This window comes from Calliphora vicina, chromosome 4 (genome assembly GCF_958450345.1).
Source record: "Calliphora vicina chromosome 4, idCalVici1.1, whole genome shotgun sequence".
NCBI lineage: Eukaryota > Metazoa > Arthropoda > Insecta > Diptera > Calliphoridae > Calliphora > Calliphora vicina.
The window spans coordinates 52,409,516-52,426,329 of NC_088783.1; the positions used below are offsets into that span (position 1 = coordinate 52,409,516).

At 31.7% G+C, this 16,814-nt stretch overlaps 1 protein-coding gene and 1 long non-coding RNA gene across 2 annotated transcripts; one reads left to right on the forward strand and one right to left on the reverse strand.

Moving 5' to 3' along the window:
• Positions 1-351: 351 nt before the first annotated feature.
• On the forward strand, positions 352-16,675 carry mxc (multi sex combs). The gene is made up of 5 exons (XM_065506950.1): positions 352-778; positions 864-1,028; positions 1,102-1,754; positions 4,132-9,365; positions 15,902-16,675. The coding sequence occupies exons 1-5, from the start codon at positions 733-735 to the stop codon at positions 16,035-16,037; spliced, it is 6,234 nt and encodes a 2,077-aa protein (XP_065363022.1). The 5' UTR covers positions 352-732; the 3' UTR covers positions 16,038-16,675.
• LOC135959053 (uncharacterized) lies at positions 11,968-12,758 on the reverse strand. Its single transcript, XR_010576493.1, has 2 exons — positions 12,637-12,758; positions 11,968-12,475 (listed from the first exon to the last, which is right to left on the reverse strand). It is a non-coding gene; the product is annotated as an uncharacterized LOC135959053 (long non-coding RNA).
• Positions 16,676-16,814: the final 139 nt, after the last annotated feature.

Genomic DNA, 16,814 nt, shown 5'->3' on the forward strand with positions numbered 1-16,814 from the left:
GGCTGAAATATAAGCTCAATACCTCCACTACCCTAATTTCACCTAAATAACAGAAATAATAATGCCCGTCTATATTAAAACAGCTCTGTCAGTGTGGATATCACAATTATTTACAAGTTTCCAAATTATTTTGAAAGTAAATTTTAATTAGGCTTAAGTTCATTTTATTATTATAATTATTTTCTAAATAAATCACTGTGCAACAATCGAAACATTAATTTACAAATGTAAATTAAAAGAATCATAGACACAAACCCAACTTCTAACAGAAATTCTTATTGTAAAAAATATTCTAACACCCTGTTTTAAAGAAGAAAACAAAACAACATCTGTCAAAGTAAGAAAAGAAGAGAAGCGCAAACATTACAATAAGAAGAAGCGGCATAAAATTGCAAGAAAAAAGGGACGCTTGATTTTTAAAGATTATTTGTTAAGACATTTTTTTTATTGTAAAACTATTGCAAATGTTTAAAAATCTTAAAAATTATAAATTTAACTAAAATAATTTATAGATTGAAGAGAAAATTAAATAAATAAAAACTTAAGTGGCTGGAAAAACAAAGAAATTTACAAAAGAAAAATTGGCATAATGTAAAACTATGCAGTAAATGGCAATTGGAAAAAAAATATTTGTAAAGAACAACACAGACAATAAGCACACAAAACAATTATAATTATTAGTATTTAGCAAACGAATTTACAAGAATTTTTGTTAAATTTATTTGAACAAAAATGGAAATTGTGGTATTTAATAGTGATATAGCTCGTTTAGTGTTGGGTAAGTTTTGTCGAAGTTTTTTTTAAGAAGAAAAATAAAAAAATTACAATTGGAAACATGTTTTTTGTTTTTTATTTGGTGGCAGACTATTTGAAGTCTCAAAAATTGAAGAAGGCTACTCACACGTTTTGCAAGACTTCACCATATTTGAAACATGAGTTCTCGGCTTACAAACAAGGATTGCAAAGATATTCATTTTTTCCCGAACTAGAAGAAATTATTTGCGAATATGCGAAAATATCGCTTAAAGGTGAGAGATTCATATTAGAATATTGAAAAACAGTACAGTACTTGTTAATTTTGTTTTTGTTAAATTCCTATAGTTGAGCAATTGCTGCCCAAACTGACAAACGCTTTACGTTCCCAGCTACAACAAAGCAAGTTATCGGAAAAAGTAAATGAGCTATTAGAACGAGGCTCTCAGGCTATATTCGCCTCTAATCTGAATGCCAACAAAACTGACCTCAAAAGTAGTGCTTCCACTGTGGCTGTCTCACAAGGCCATAACACTGAAGCTGATGAAAAAGAGCCTAGTCAGGCCAAACGTAAAAGAAGTTTTGAAACTTCCAATAATAATTCGTCGAATGAGGAAGTTGTTACGGATAGTAATACAAATAAACGACACAAGTTGACAGCAGCTCGTTTAAGTCACTACTCGAAAAAGAGACGTGTCCTTCAACCATATTGCTTTTTAAGCTCCAAGGCTTTGCAACGCTACAAACGACGCTACCACTCAAAAGTATCCGCCTCAACAATGGATGAAGATGTGGAGGAAGAGGAAGAAATTGAAGATGATTCTGAATGTAGTACCGAAGAGGGAGACGACGACGCTAGTGCATGCGAGGATGAGTTGAATGATAATGAAAACTGTGATGATGAAGAATTATTCAATGGAGAAAAGCCGACTAAAGAATCAACACCTCGAAATAAGTCGAATAAAAAGGTCGAACCCAATTTGGCTCCTCCAATTTTACCGGTAAGTTAAGCATTGAAAACAAATATAGGTACAGATTTGGTTTAAATGTCCATCTTTGGAAATCATTAGTATCCGACCGAATATTCCCTTTCAGATTAGGCCAAAAATCGGCCTAATACAAGTATTCGATGGAAATTGGAAGAACAACAAATGTGAATTACAGACAGTCAAGCTTTTTTGTAAAAATATCAAAGCTTAAACAAAACACCAACAATAAACAGTGATTTTATATTCTCTTACATTCCCTACTACAATTGGTTGGTTGGATAAACTGAAACTGTAGTTTAATAATAACTTTATATCAAAATTTTAAAAAACAAAAACAAAATGTCCAATATTTATTTCTGATACAGAATTGCAAGCACCTCTCAAAGAACTTTCACAGGATATCAATATTTGTTTGCGAAAAATATCAACAAAATTTTCAAAACCTTAAAAAAGGATTCAGCTTTCTCAAACAAACTAAATATTATTTTTAGTTGAGAAAATCGATATCTCTTTTTTCCTCAATGCATATAGCCCCGTATGCATTTTTTTGACAGTTATTATGAAACCTTTTTGTTGTTGGCACGATATGGCTTCGAGGAAAGAACGTGGGGAGAGGGGCTCCCAAATAAATTCGTACATAAATATATCGGGAAATCTTCCGGCTCGATTGCTATTTAAAATCGAGACAATCGCCCCACAAATGGCTGAGATATAAGGAAACATCCTTTTTTAAAGGATTTTTTTTATTTTCTCGAAAAAAAATGGTCAAATTGACCTCTAAAGAGTGGAGATAGAGGGTTAAGATCTTCCACAAAAATGATCACCATAAAATTCTACAATATAACTCTGACAATAAGAATTCTCTCAGACATTAACTTATAACATTTTTTTCAGTTAGTATAATGCTACCTTCGATAAAAAAATTAAAACTGTGAAAAAAAATCAGGCCAGCTGGACTATAAGTTTATTCTACAAAAATGATCAACTCAACATGCCCTTTCAGAATTATAGGGTCGCTATTCTGTTCCAATCAAAAAGTCTCAATTTGTTGGACAGTGAAATTTCTTAAACGTGTATTTTGAAGTTCTCAGTGGGTGCTAGGTTTTGTATTAGACCCATATTTTCTTTTGGTAATTTTCTTAGAATTTTGTGTAGATTCCGATTTTGCTATACGCCTGTAACGTTTTTTCACGAACGAACAAATATAGTATATAATTTCACAATATAATTTTCCGACCCTATGAAGTATATATGTATATTCTGGATCCTTATAGAAGCGGAGTAGATTAAGCCATATCCGTCTGTCTGTCTGTTGAAATCAACTTTCCGAAGCCCCAAAATAACTTAAATACACGATTCATACATCAATATCACCGGAATTCTTCCGGCTCCTGAAAAAACCAGGACAACCTCGATTTTTGACCTATATCTGGATTACTAAGTCATTAATATAGACAATATCTAATGATAGATACATATTTCAAAGACCTTTGCAACGACGTATATAAGACCATAGTAAGTTGGAACGGGTCAAAATCGGAAAAAATATTTTTTAACCCGATTTTTTTTTTCACCGAAAGTTTTTTTTGCTAAATATTAAAAAAAAAAATTTTAAATAAAAATTTTTTTTTTTAAATTTAAAAAAAAAAATTTTAAAATTTAAAAAAAAAATTTTAAATTTAAAAAAATAATTTTTAAAAACAAAAAAAAAATTTTTTTCATCCAAAAAATTAATAAAAACAACTTTGGAAAAAACTTTGTTTACCTAAAAATATTTAAAATTTTTATTTTGAAGTATAACTTGGTGAATGGGTCAAAATCGGAAAAAATATTTTTTAACCCGAATTTTTTTTTTCATCAAAAGTTTTTTTTTTCTCTAAATACTAAAAATATTAAAAAACAAAAAAAAAATTTTAAATTTAAATTTTTTTTTTTTAAATTTTAAAAATATTTTTTTTTAAATTTTTAAAAAACAATTCGAAAAATTTTTTTCTTATACAATAATAGATATTTTAAAGACCTATAGAGAGTCAAAATCAGGAAAAATATTTTTTTTTCACAAATAAATTTGGTTTTAAAAATTGAAAAAAAATATTTTTTAAATTTTGTCAACCAAAAATATTTTTATATTTTTTTTAAGAATTTTTTTTATACATATAAATTTAAGATTTCAGTTGCTATTAAAAATCGGGAGTATCGGAATACAAGCCGAAAATATTTTTCATTAATTAACTTAAACTACTCTTTGGTGAAGGATGTATAATATTCGACACATCCGACACTTCTTTTAAGTACTTTTAAATAGCTTAGCTTATTTTCACAATTTGTTTTCGAAAAAAAAACTTTCCAAGCTGCTCTATAATAATAATTTTTTTTGTACTTATTTCAGGATATTTCTCAAGCCATATTGGACAATCCAGAATTTCAACAAAAATTAGTAGAAAATATTAATCAAGCTTTAAATAAGTCTACAGGCTCTACTTGTACATCAACAAACAACCGCTTAAATACTAATCAAACAGAAAATATAACTAATCCACCTTTAGGTGGAATACCACCAGTGACGGGCGAAGAAATTACCTCAAGTCAACTTTTAGATCAAATGATAAAAAATATATTAGATGCTACAGAAAAGGAGCCCAGTTTTAATGACATCATACAAGATGTGGTAGAGGCAGCAAATAAACCTCAAACACAATCGGCTGCAATGCAATGCAATATAAATACTACAAATTTTGCATCAGTGAGTAATGTACCCTTTTATACTGCCACAGAACCACTATCCCTAATGTCGGCACAACCTACAACACAGCTACAGCTATTTCCAGCGCCATCATCACCAACATCGCAAACAGGAACAATAATGACAACCAGGAATATGCTGTCTATAACTTCAACGAGTGTACCGCCACCACGTACTCCTGTTATAATAAGATCCACGGCAGGTGTAGGTGGGGTAAATACTTCGGTGACGTCTGTTGCAGCAGGTTTAAGTGCTCAAGATCCATCCTCAATATTGACCAGTAATTCATTTGGATCGTTGATCGATCCCAATTATTCCATCTCCAAATTGATTGTCTTAAGCTCGAATGACAGTGCTCAAAAACAGAATTCGGATAATTGCATAGGTAATAACACGGCCGACAACATAATTAGTCAATTATCCACTAGTGGTGTCGTTGAACCCAATGACGAGCAAGTCTACTTTGACACTTCTACCGGTCAGTTAACATTTCCGGTTTACCTAACCAATGATGGCTTATTGGCCAATTTGCCATTTCTAATTAATAACGAAATCGTTAGTCAACAATTGCAAACCAATTGCCAGGGAAACATAGATGGCTCTCGTCTTGAAATTCCTCTAAGCGAACCGATAGTGGTAAGCGCCAATCAGTTGCCACCCAACTCCATTATTTTAAGTAGTGCTATAAAGGAAGCTGTAGCAGAAAATCCCGAAACAGTTGAAAAAGCCACAACAGAAGCTGAAGTAAAGCACTGTAGTACTCTGCCACCAACATCTTCGGACAATCGTTTGTTGTATGACAAAGCCACTCCTTCATCTAGTGGCATTGTTAATACCAAAGCCTTTAAAAGTTTGTCTACACCACGCAAACGTACTTCTCATGTTCGAACACTAACATTTTCGCCCAGAGATCCCCACTCTTTGGCTAATGCGGGCAACACGCCCTTGTCTACCAGGAGGGAAGCAATTAGTCGTTTCCAAAAGTCTTTGCCAAAAGTTATGCCTGAAGAAGACAAAATTAAAACTGAAGATAGTGTAAGCAAAGTTGAAGAAAAAGAAATTAATACTTCGGAAAAGGCTGTAATAAAAACTGTAGAAATTCTGCCTACCATAGCAAGTTCAACGACGGCTACTACAAGCGAATCCCTTGCAGAGAACTCAAATGTCTCTGCAAATGAGACTAGTAACATACCACCACTTTTTGTCAGCGAGGAAAGTAGTAATCAAACTATAATAAATAAACATGTACCAAACTCTAAAGACCTATCGAAAGAACCTTTAAAACCCAAATCATTAACCAATTTCACAAAATCACACACGACAGCTGCGCAAAATACACCAAAACGCAAGCAATTTAGAAAAACAGCGGTTAGATCTTGCAAGAGACAGCTTTCAAAGTCTTCAAATGAAGATGAATTGTTAGAGGAAAAAGCTGAAAAAGAGAACGAAAAAACTACAGAATCGCCACCACAAGCTGACGGAAAGCCTCCTAAAGATAACATGATGCAAGAATGGATACGATTGCGCAATTCATCCTCGGTTGATTTGGATGTACGACTGCGTGAGATCAATGCATCGACACAGTCCAAACAAGTGAAGAAAGTTAATACCAAAAAGAGGGTAAGGCGTAAAAAGCCGGCTGCTATTAAGAAAAAAGAAAAAGAATTGGCTAAAGAAGCTGAAGAATTGGAAAGATCTCGAGAACTAAATAATGATTCACAAGAACAGCAGATGGATGAGCATACCATATCCTTAGAGGGAAAACAGGACGACCAAACTTATAATGAGAACAAAGTAGATGGAGAAAATGGAATTAAGGCTGCAAATACACCCATAGTTGATAATGTTAACCAGCCTTTGGCTGAGGAGAAAGCCAAAATTCCCTCTGTACAAAATGGTAATGATAAAATCTTAGAGAAAACATCAAAACCAGATAAAAAATCCAAAGAGAAACAAAAGAAAAGTGAAGAACCTCTAAAACAAGTTGAAAACCCCGTTGAAAATGCCGTGGTACCAACTATTCAGTGCCAAGATTCGGCTGATGTTCCTCACACTATACCACCCCATGTCAACGAAGCCCTGGAACGTGAAAAAAGAACTACGAATATTGCTTTTCTTTTAGAGACGCCTTTCAAAGATCCCAATCTTGCCTCTTGTATTCCCCCTACCCCGGGTATTTTTGCTCCCACTCTAGAGACACCTTCCAGTAAACTAAATGATCCTCACGATGACATGCAAGCTTCAGCTTCCTTTTTGTTTGGTTCTATTACAAAAAGCGAATTAGATACTCCTCTAATGAGTGCCATAACACCGGGCTTTCGTTTTACACCGTTTGGTATGAAAGATATTGGCACTCCGAGGAGTATTCCTGGCACGGACTACTCCTCGGGAGGAGGTTCCTACTATAAACCGGATGAAAGTGAAGATTTGGATCGTAATATTGATAAAATGTTAAGGAATTCAGCGCAAAAGAAGATCGACCCAGAAGAAGCAAATGACACCGATAATGTGCAACAGGAAGAACGAGAAGAAGGTGAAATTGTTGGAGAACAAGTTGAAGAACCAGGTAGTGAGGAAGTTGAAAAAATTGAAATAGAAATTCCAACTGAAAAGCTTAAAGTGGAGCCTATTGTCTTGAAAAGAGTAAAATCTTTCGGTACCGAAGCTGTTGATTGTATGGAAACTGCTAAAATAGATCCACATTACACTTTGGTGTCGGGATTACCCGAAATTTCCGCTGCAGAAGAAGAGTGCTCATCATCTTCCTCGTCCTCATCAGGATCCTCATCATCATCAAAGTCTTCCTCATCTTCTTCATCTTCCTCCTCATCATCGTCTTCGTCATCCTCATCAAGCTCAAACGATTCGGTAAAATCAAAAACAGTCATAGAAGCGGCAGAAGCAAATAAGAATGTCAATATAAACGATTTGGAAAATTTATCTGAAATATCCAGCACTGAAGATGAAGAATGGCAAAAACTAGCCGTTACCGATAACGATGAAAATTCTCAACTTGTCAGCAATGATGGTGAAGTCCGTTACCCGGTGAGAAGTTGGCTAACGCCCATCAAAGAGAACATGATTATTGAAACAAACACATTTGCCGCAACTGAACTTACTCAAGCCACAATGTCCGCGGCCAAGCCAGCCACAATAAAAGTAACGCTGCCCTTGAAATCTGCGGAGAAAAGAAATAGACAAGTTAAAGAGCTGGAACTGAAGAAAGAACGCATGAAGGAGAAACTCAAAAATGATGCTACAACAACAACGAAAAAGGAAAAACCCGCAACTACTACCACAGCAGCTCCCAATATATCAGCTGCTTTAGCAGCATCACGTATGTTACATGCAATGCGCGATAAAGGCAAGAAACCAGCGTGTTTCCAAAACCAAAATTCCACAGAAACTCCAAATGTTGATATGCCACAAGCGGCACAAGATAAGCGTTCCATAGATGTTCTAACAGCGTTAAATTTATCGGCCAAAAAACACTTACCAAAAACTCCCGAAAATCCACAAAAACCACCACCACGTACATCACTAGGCGATGACAATGCCATGGCAATCTCACCAGAAAATCTAAAAGGAAAATCTAAACTAAATACTTCACCCTCAACCTCAAGTAAAACACCACAACGCAAATGTTTACCCATAGAAGCCAGACCGGTTACCAGAACTATACGAAAGACAGGCAAGAAAATTGTACGAACTCCTTTGGCTTTCAAAGTCATACATTCTCCTGGCAAGATAAACTCACACAGCACTACGACAACTTTGGCAGAATTCGCTGCCAGCAAAACACTTAATAAAAGTAAAGAAACCACAGTTCCTTTTATACAACAAACCCTTAGAGTTTCGCCACGTCTCATGAAACCCACAAAACTAAGAGGCAAGAAACCAGCCGAATCTCCCGCGCAAAAAACTAAAACTAACACAAGGAATGCTAAAGCAAAGGCTGCAGCAGCTGCAAAGCCCAAAGTAACACGTTCGCGAAATAATAAAAAGAAAGAGCTAACTAAGGCACCTTTAGAAAAAGAAATGAAAGAGCTTTTAGAAGACTGGAAAGAGGAATCGTTAGAAAATAGGAATGACGAAGAATTTGAAGATGAGACTGAGGATAAATCAGCTGCGTCAATAAAACCCAAGATACACTTAAAGGCCAGAAATGCAATGACTTCGAATAAACCTAAAGCAGTAGCGAAAAATGAAGAACTTAGCCCAACCTGCAAAGTGGAAGGAACAAAGAAAGCTGAAAACAACGTATTAGCCGAAGAAGTACAAATTAAACAGCAACATGTTGTACCAACAGAGCCTAAGGAAAATTATGTAGCACCGCAACCAATTAATGACGAAACTCCACCAATAGCAATGACGCCAGCTACAGCTAGAACAGAGGAGGACAATTGTTTTGATGATGATGATGATCCGTTAGAAGATTGTGAAATCACTACCATCGATGAAACCGATACAAAAAGATTTATTACTTGCAGCTACAATGGCCCAGATGGACCGCCTGCAATTCCTTCACAACCCCATGATTTTTCCAATTTTCAAATGGTCGTGGCTATTGACGAAAACGAAAAGCATATATGGCGCATTACCGAGGGAATTTGCTTATTTAGTTGTGTGCCCACCAGTTTGCCTAAAACTGCACCCCAAGCAACAATACCTAAAAAACGTAAAATACGCGCAACAACAGTAACCACTGTAATGTCTGCGAAGACTCCCGTTACGTCTAATACCAAAATAGCAGCTTTAAAATCATTTACCACCAACAACCCAGTTGCTACTTCAACACCAGTGGCAATTCATGGATCTAATAGTAGAACGATGGCGGAAAATGGCAAAACAAGCTCTATAAATGAAGCGGCAGGAGGAGGGTAAGTGTTTTTTTATTAAAATATTTATTAGAATTCAGCAAACATTTGGTAGCGTGTAAACAGAGTCGATGAATATCAATCATGTCGTAAGTTTAGCATTGAAAAGCGCATCTGTAACGATATGGCGATTTATACTTCTAGCATTCCTATTAGAGATCCTATACGGTATAAAAAAAACAAATTTTTGATAACCCCATCTAAAATTTTCAACAACAACAGAAAAATTTAATTATGTAGACAGAATCATTTGATTAGCAATAAATTCGGTTATCACAATCAAAACTATTTTATCTGTGTGACAAATACAGAAAATGTTTATTTTAGAAAGGAAAATTAACATTTCTAGTAGTCAACTTAATACAAATTGATTTTTTTTAGTTTTTAAAGGAATTATTGAGATGCTGAACATTAAATCTTCTAAGAATATTTATATTTAGAGAAAATAATGATAGTGGTTTAAATTCTGATTTGAAAAAGTTCTCCTTCGAAAAGAATTAAGAATTTTTCCGCAATTCTTAAACCTTTTAATAAATGTTTATACGTTATCGAATTTTAACCGACATTTGATAAATTTTACTTTTTTTATTATTAATTTTGTATTTAAAAATTCCCGTGAATGGAGAGATTTGTTTATAAGTCCAGTATATTAGGAACCCTATTTTCTAGTTTGAAGATAACGAACTTAAATTATTGTATCCATTTTTCAACAGGTTTCAGTTGGTTGTGTTAGCATTATCAAGAACCTGAATGACTAATTGTTAAAGATTTCTAGATGTAAACAAATCTGAATTTGAACTAATGCATTTCATATAGCGGAGTGATTGAAAGTATGAAAAGCCTTTTCAAAGTCTATGAATGTGACTGATTCCTCTACAATTATTCAGGCTTGGATGTGTGAATGTTCTCTTTTAAGACTTTGAAGAATTTATGTTCTTCTGTTTATTACTTTGTTGAATATGCTTAGCAAAGTTATGCCTTTCTTTATGGCAAGTTAGCTTTTTGTTTGATGGATCAATAATGGTTTTTGTTAATTAAATTTTGTAACATAGAGATATATACAAAGAGTGGAAACTCTCCTGTCATGGACCTAACTCAGTTGTCAAAAACCTAAGTGGTGAGAATGTATTAGTAATTAAAACTATGTGAAAACAAAAACAACGCTCGTATGTGTGATTATTTTGAGTAAAATTTTGAGTCATAGAGAAATTACATAGAGCGGTAACTCTCCTGTCATGGACCTAACTCAGTTATCAAAAACCTAAGTGGTGATAATGTATTAGTAAATAAAACTATGTGAAAATGAACACACACCAAAAATGTTTGGGATGGCATATGTTTGGCTTTCCCATCACTTAGGTCAGTTTACAACAGTGACATAGGTACTTCAGAAACTGAAAGTGTTATTAATAGGGGGCGGATTTTCATGCATTTATTATTGGAAAATATGCGCCTAAAATATGCTTCAAAAAAATCAAAATATGACGTAAAAATTTAAAAAATATGCACTTATATTTTTGTGTAGAAACATAAAATAATTAAGTATGGATTTCGAAATGTCTTAAAAATATACAACACTGTTGCCAGCAGTTAGAACTCTTTAAATTATACCAGGTATTAAACAATTAAAGTTCTAAAACTATTTTTAACATAACTTTTCATCTAAAAAACGATGGATATTTAAGTTCGTTATCTTCAAACTAGATATTAATTGTAATATCTTGGTATAAATACTTGTTTAAACTTTAAAGCCAAGAGCTTCTATATTGTGACTTTCCCTTTAAAATCATCAATATTTTGATCGTGCTGTAATGTAGCATCCAACCTTAATATTTATCTCGTCAATTGGTTAATTTATACATCCCATGTAATCTAGCATAATGACAATTGTCACTTAAGTGTCTCTATGTAATCTATAGTGTAGGGACTTTAAACGTTAATTGTATAGTGTATTTGTCTCTAAGTTATCCAAAATCACAAGTTTACGACAGTCTCGTAGAACTGCTTGGAAATGACTGTCAGGAGCGGTTACTGTGTAGGTGAAGTTACAAAATCTTTCGATAACAAAATCTCTTATAAATCGAATGTGCAATGAAAACAAATATGAATGTTTTCGACACATTTAAAGAATTTTTGATACTAAAATTAAACTTTTTTGATGAAAAATGTTTTGAAATGATAAATTTAAATTACTGATAGAGAAATGAAGAACTTAATGCCAGTTTCTCGATGTCGAAAGAAGTTAGTCGATAAAATTTACTGTTATTTCTATAACAAATTCGACAAAAAAAATGTTGTCGAAACAATGTATTGCCCATTAATGACAAAAAATTATATTTTTATTAAAAATTGGCATAATATGCATATACATATGCATTTTGAAGTAAAATATAACAAAATATGCATTATCAATAAAATATGCAAAAATATGCACTAACAAATCGATGCCATTTTGCAGCAAAATGTGCGATTCGGATAGATAATTAGTCTACAATGTATTTGGACGTTCGAGAAAAAACATGCATTTGCATATAAATCCGCCCCCTAGTTATTATATACATATATCACCCCAAAAAAATCTTACAATTTGTTTAAACACACATGATTTCAATTTAAGCGTGCAGTGTATGCTCAAGAGTTTTTTTCTTTTATTAACTACTTTTATGTTTACATAATTTTTGTTTTTGTATATAAAATGTTTACAATATCATATTACTTATTAATTAATATTTTATGCCCTGGTTTTTTAATTTTTTTTTTGATTGGGCGGCACTTTTCTTTTTTTGTTTCTTAATATCTTTAATTTCTTGTTTTATATTTTTTATTTCATTTTCTAATCTATGGACTGCTTCTTTATCATAAGCATATGCCAGTTGATTTGTTTTTTCTGTTAGAAGAATCTTTCTTCTGGCCAATACACCTCCTCTGGTTTTTTCAGTGTTTGGAACCGTTTCGCCCTCTCTTCTTTTCTTTAGCGGTCTAGGTTCACCCCTATGGATATGTGATTTTTCTTCTAGTTGGCCTCCTTTTGTTGGCAAATCTGACCAAAGAACTTCGGCCTCCTCTAAAATCTCTTGTTGCTCCATCTATGTACCTGAAAGGAGATCTTATTCCTGATGTTCGAAGAAGGGATAAGACAAAACAAATTTTAATGAGCAAGTAGTATTTTAAAAAGTTTCTTTGTTTTCTGACTAGTTAGGCAGGATCGCCATGTAGAAATGATGGAACAACAATGATTTTGTATTTTAAACAATTTTGTTACTTATATACATACAATTTTTATATATTACTATGAGTGAATTACTAAAATCACTCAAAAACTTAGTTAGACTCAACTAAAACAATTAGAATTCAATAACACTGAATGTATTTCGTTGCATTTGCAATAAAAACACACCAAAACTGTTCTGGATGGCACATGTTCTGATCGATGCGAACAAAACATACTTTTTATCAGAGATGCATGAAATAGTAAGAATTATGTTTGTGTCTACTACTATTTAAAAGTGTAGTATGTATAGTAATCTAATGTATGTGTTGTTGTTGCCAAAAAAATACGTGCGTAACAATACATAACAATAAATGTAAACAAAATTTAACAAAAATAAAGGTAACTTTCAGCATTTGCCATCACGACAACTTAGGACGAATTAAATTTTTTTAAACGGTAATCAATAGTAAAACACTTCAGGAACCTAATTTTGTATTGGTCACTTATCATATTTAATTAATTAATGAAATATTGTGCCAAAAAAAAGCAATATTACACAACATTTTTTTTAACACTAAACGCATTTTTTTTATAAGTTCGTTGTTGCAAAAGTTTGAGAATATTAAAATATGGGTTACTATTATATATATGTATATACATATATATAGTCTTTCATTCCCAAAACCGATAAATTTCGGAGTGCCAAAAATATCTTGTAATGGTTGTTCCATCTACCTGAAGGGAAATCTTATTCCTGATGTTCGAATGGATAAGACAAATCAATTCGAAAAAAATTTAAATGAGCAAGTATTTGTTTTATATTTTAATAAAACGTGGAAATTACAAACGGAATGACAAACATATATGTATATACAGCCACGACCTGCAAACTTTAGCAACAGATAACTAAATGATGCTTTGGTTGTGCTTTTCAAACGATAAACATTTTATTTGCAGCAGCGATGCATTGTTACTGTATTTACGAACGCACCCACACTTACCAATCCTGGTGAAGGGTAAAATATAAAAATAATTAATTTAATTCTGAAAATAGAAAACAAACTAAATTATTATTATATATATTTATTATTATGGTACTGACCATGGCAGAATCAACCATGTACAATTATTAGAGAGAGTTGTCAATATTTACCCCTATAACGTCAAATAAAGCATTTACTCTCATCACTTTTTATTTTGTTTTCGGGATATTTTGCACATTATATTAAAACCAATACATATGTATGTATTTATTTGGAACAATTTCAATTTGAATTAAATATTTCACGAAAAAAAAGTAAATACAGAAAAATTTGTTTAATAAAACCACAAATTAATTTATTTTTGTTTTAGACATTTCGTTTTGTTTTTTCTAATTTTCTTTTGTTTTACGTTATAGGGAATGAATAATTGAGAACATACTTTCCAATAATTGTACCTTGCTTGTTCTGCCATGGGTACTGACAATCCATTGATTTCTTATTACTGCTTCACAGCTACTATGCATTGAGCCAATTAATGATTCAATCGTTTTCCTTTGAAATGTTTTGACATGAACTTATAAAGCCAGGCCACTTTAAAACGCGTACGTCATTGGATTGTAACCATTTGGTTACAACAATAGAGGAGTGTTTGGGTCAGAGCTGTAAATGAATCATTAATTTTTTTTAATTAATTCGCGAATCATTCATGCACTGAATTAGCTAATTTTGAATTAATTCTTTTCACCAAAAAAATGATTTAAATGGAATTTGAGTCAATTTAAATGAATTTGTCAAAGTGAATTGCAATTCATTTGAATTAATATAAATGAATTAGAATCAAGTAAGAGAGCTATATTAGACTGTGCCGAATCACGAAATTATACTTCAAAATAAAATTTTTTAATATTTTTAGGTAAACAAAATTAATTTTTTTTGAATTGTTTTTTTAATTTTTTTTGAATTGTTTTTTTAATTTTTTTTGAATTGTTTTTTTAATTTTTTTTTTTTTTTTTTTAAATTTAAAATTTTTTTGTTAAATTTAAATTTTTTTTAAATTTTTAAATTTTTTGTTCAGAAAATTGATTTCAACAGACGGACATGGCTTAATCGACTCCGCTATCTATAAGGATCAAGAATATATATACTTTATAGGGTCGGAAATGAAAAATGTATATATAACCTTCTCACGAAGGTGAAGGGTATAAAAAGAATTGGCAAATTATTTCCAACTCATTTGACTGATTGATTTTGAAAGTAAATCTACAGTAAGCATCACTGTCGTTTTGTTGTCGTTTATTCGCTAAAAAAAACTTATTAATTGCTTCTTGAATATTAAATGTGTTTTGTCGTATTTCAAAATAAAAATCCGTTCTTCTTGAAGAAACAAACTACAAACACCATGTTTTCTTTGATCAGACGCGGATCCAGAACAAGGCTTTTAAATTTTTTTTACTAAATATTTTCATTTTGGTAGGAGAAATTTCCATTTTTCATTCCCCCTAGATCTGGTCTTGAATTTGATTGATTGCAACTCATTTTTGATTTCATTCATTTGAATTGCAATTCATTGTTCTAAATAATTTGAATGAATTCAAAATCAATTCAATTCAAAAGAATTGGAAATGAATTGGAAACACATTTTTACAAATTCATTTGAATTGATTCAAATTTCATTCGATTCTTTTTTTTGCTATGAAAAGAATTAATTAAAAATTTAGCTAATTCGTAACGAATTAAAATCAAAAAAGAATGATTCATTTACAGCTATGATTTGGGGTCATTGTCGTGCTGGAATCTCCAAACTGGGGGTTTATTTTACCCTTTATCCTTTTAAAATGGAACTGCATTCGATTTCAGTCATAGTATATTTTATGATATGATGAATTGGACACATAAAACAGCCTTTAAAAACAGCCCCACACCATAATATTAACAACGCCAAACTTGACTGTCTTATTTGTGTAGTCCCTTTCCTTTCGGTCGTCTTGCTAATGTTCTCTCATCACTGCGTCTGATGTATTTGGATTCATTCGAAAATTTTTGTATAAATTTTGAAACTATGGATCTACTAATTGAATTTATTTTGCTTGAATCCAGTACTAATATCGTTTATTACTTTGGTTTTAAAATTTTTGCATTTTAACTAAAAATTACAAAAATAAATTTTCAAAATAAAACAAATATTGAAATAAAGGTAAAACATGTTGCTAGATGTTTCCATTTTTGAGATAGTTCCAATTATTTTTTCCAACTCTAACATTTATACTGTAACTTTCTCTTATCGTTAAATTCAGTTTAGAAATTTTCTTAGCTTTAACCCAACAATTATCAACTTATCATTACAGCTCTAAATCCAAGACAACAACAAAAACACAACCAGTTGAAGCGGTTAAGAAATCTCTACCAGATACAAATAATGAAACTCCAAAAATACAAATTGAAGATATCGAATCGATATTATCACATCTGCATGGCACTTAAAAACGTTGAAAATTTATAAACAAAATATAGTGCAATGTTGACCTAAATAAAAATACATATATAAAATTGCACGAGTATAAATACATTATTTAACTACATTCTACTAATATCAACAAATATATACAGTTGTATAGTTATACATACATACATAAATACTTAAAAATATCTAGTTATAACTAATAATCGTAATCTGCTTTTACTACATAATTATCTATGTAAATTTTTTAAAACTGTACGCCTGTTATTTTTTTAAAGAAATTTTCGTCTTAAGAATTTATTTTGTTGCAGCAGAAACCCTCAAATATCATACAATATTAAATTTCACATTCGTTGCTAAATACTTGCGAAATATAAAAGTATTTAGAATTCGTTTTTGAAGAATAAAATAACACGATCGAAATATGTTTCTTGAACGCAAACACTTTTAGATTCGGTGTTTTAAACTTTCGTTATTCATTATATTTGTTAAATTGCTTTTTAAACACTTGATTTCATTATTTAAAAATATCTTAAATATATAGTATATAAAAATTAATTTTAATATTCACTATAATTGATTTATCATTAAAGAGAAATTGTTTGTGTAAAGTATTTGTAAAAAAATATTCTTAATAAAGAAAATATTAATTGAATAAGAACTTTGATTAGTTTTAATTAATTATTTCTACCAAAAACTGAGAAAAACCTTGAAACACATCATCTGTAGCATTACTAAAGCTGCCAAGGCCGTAACGAAACCGAAAAGCCAAGAGTGTCTGGCAATGTTTCATACTGTTG

What these genes read in the sequence shown, in the direction of transcription:
- mxc (XM_065506950.1), top strand. Translation starts at nt 733, where the DNA reads ATGGAAATTGTGGTATTTAATAGTGATATAGCTCGTTTAGTGTTGG. An exon ending in TATAGCTCGTTTAGTGTTGG is followed by an intron (nt 779 to 863) that starts GTAAGTTTTGTC and finishes ATTTGGTGGCAG; the next exon opens with ACTATTTGAAGTCTCAAAAA. An exon ending in TGGCTCCTCCAATTTTACCG is followed by an intron (nt 1,755 to 4,131) that starts GTAAGTTAAGCA and finishes TACTTATTTCAG; the next exon opens with GATATTTCTCAAGCCATATT.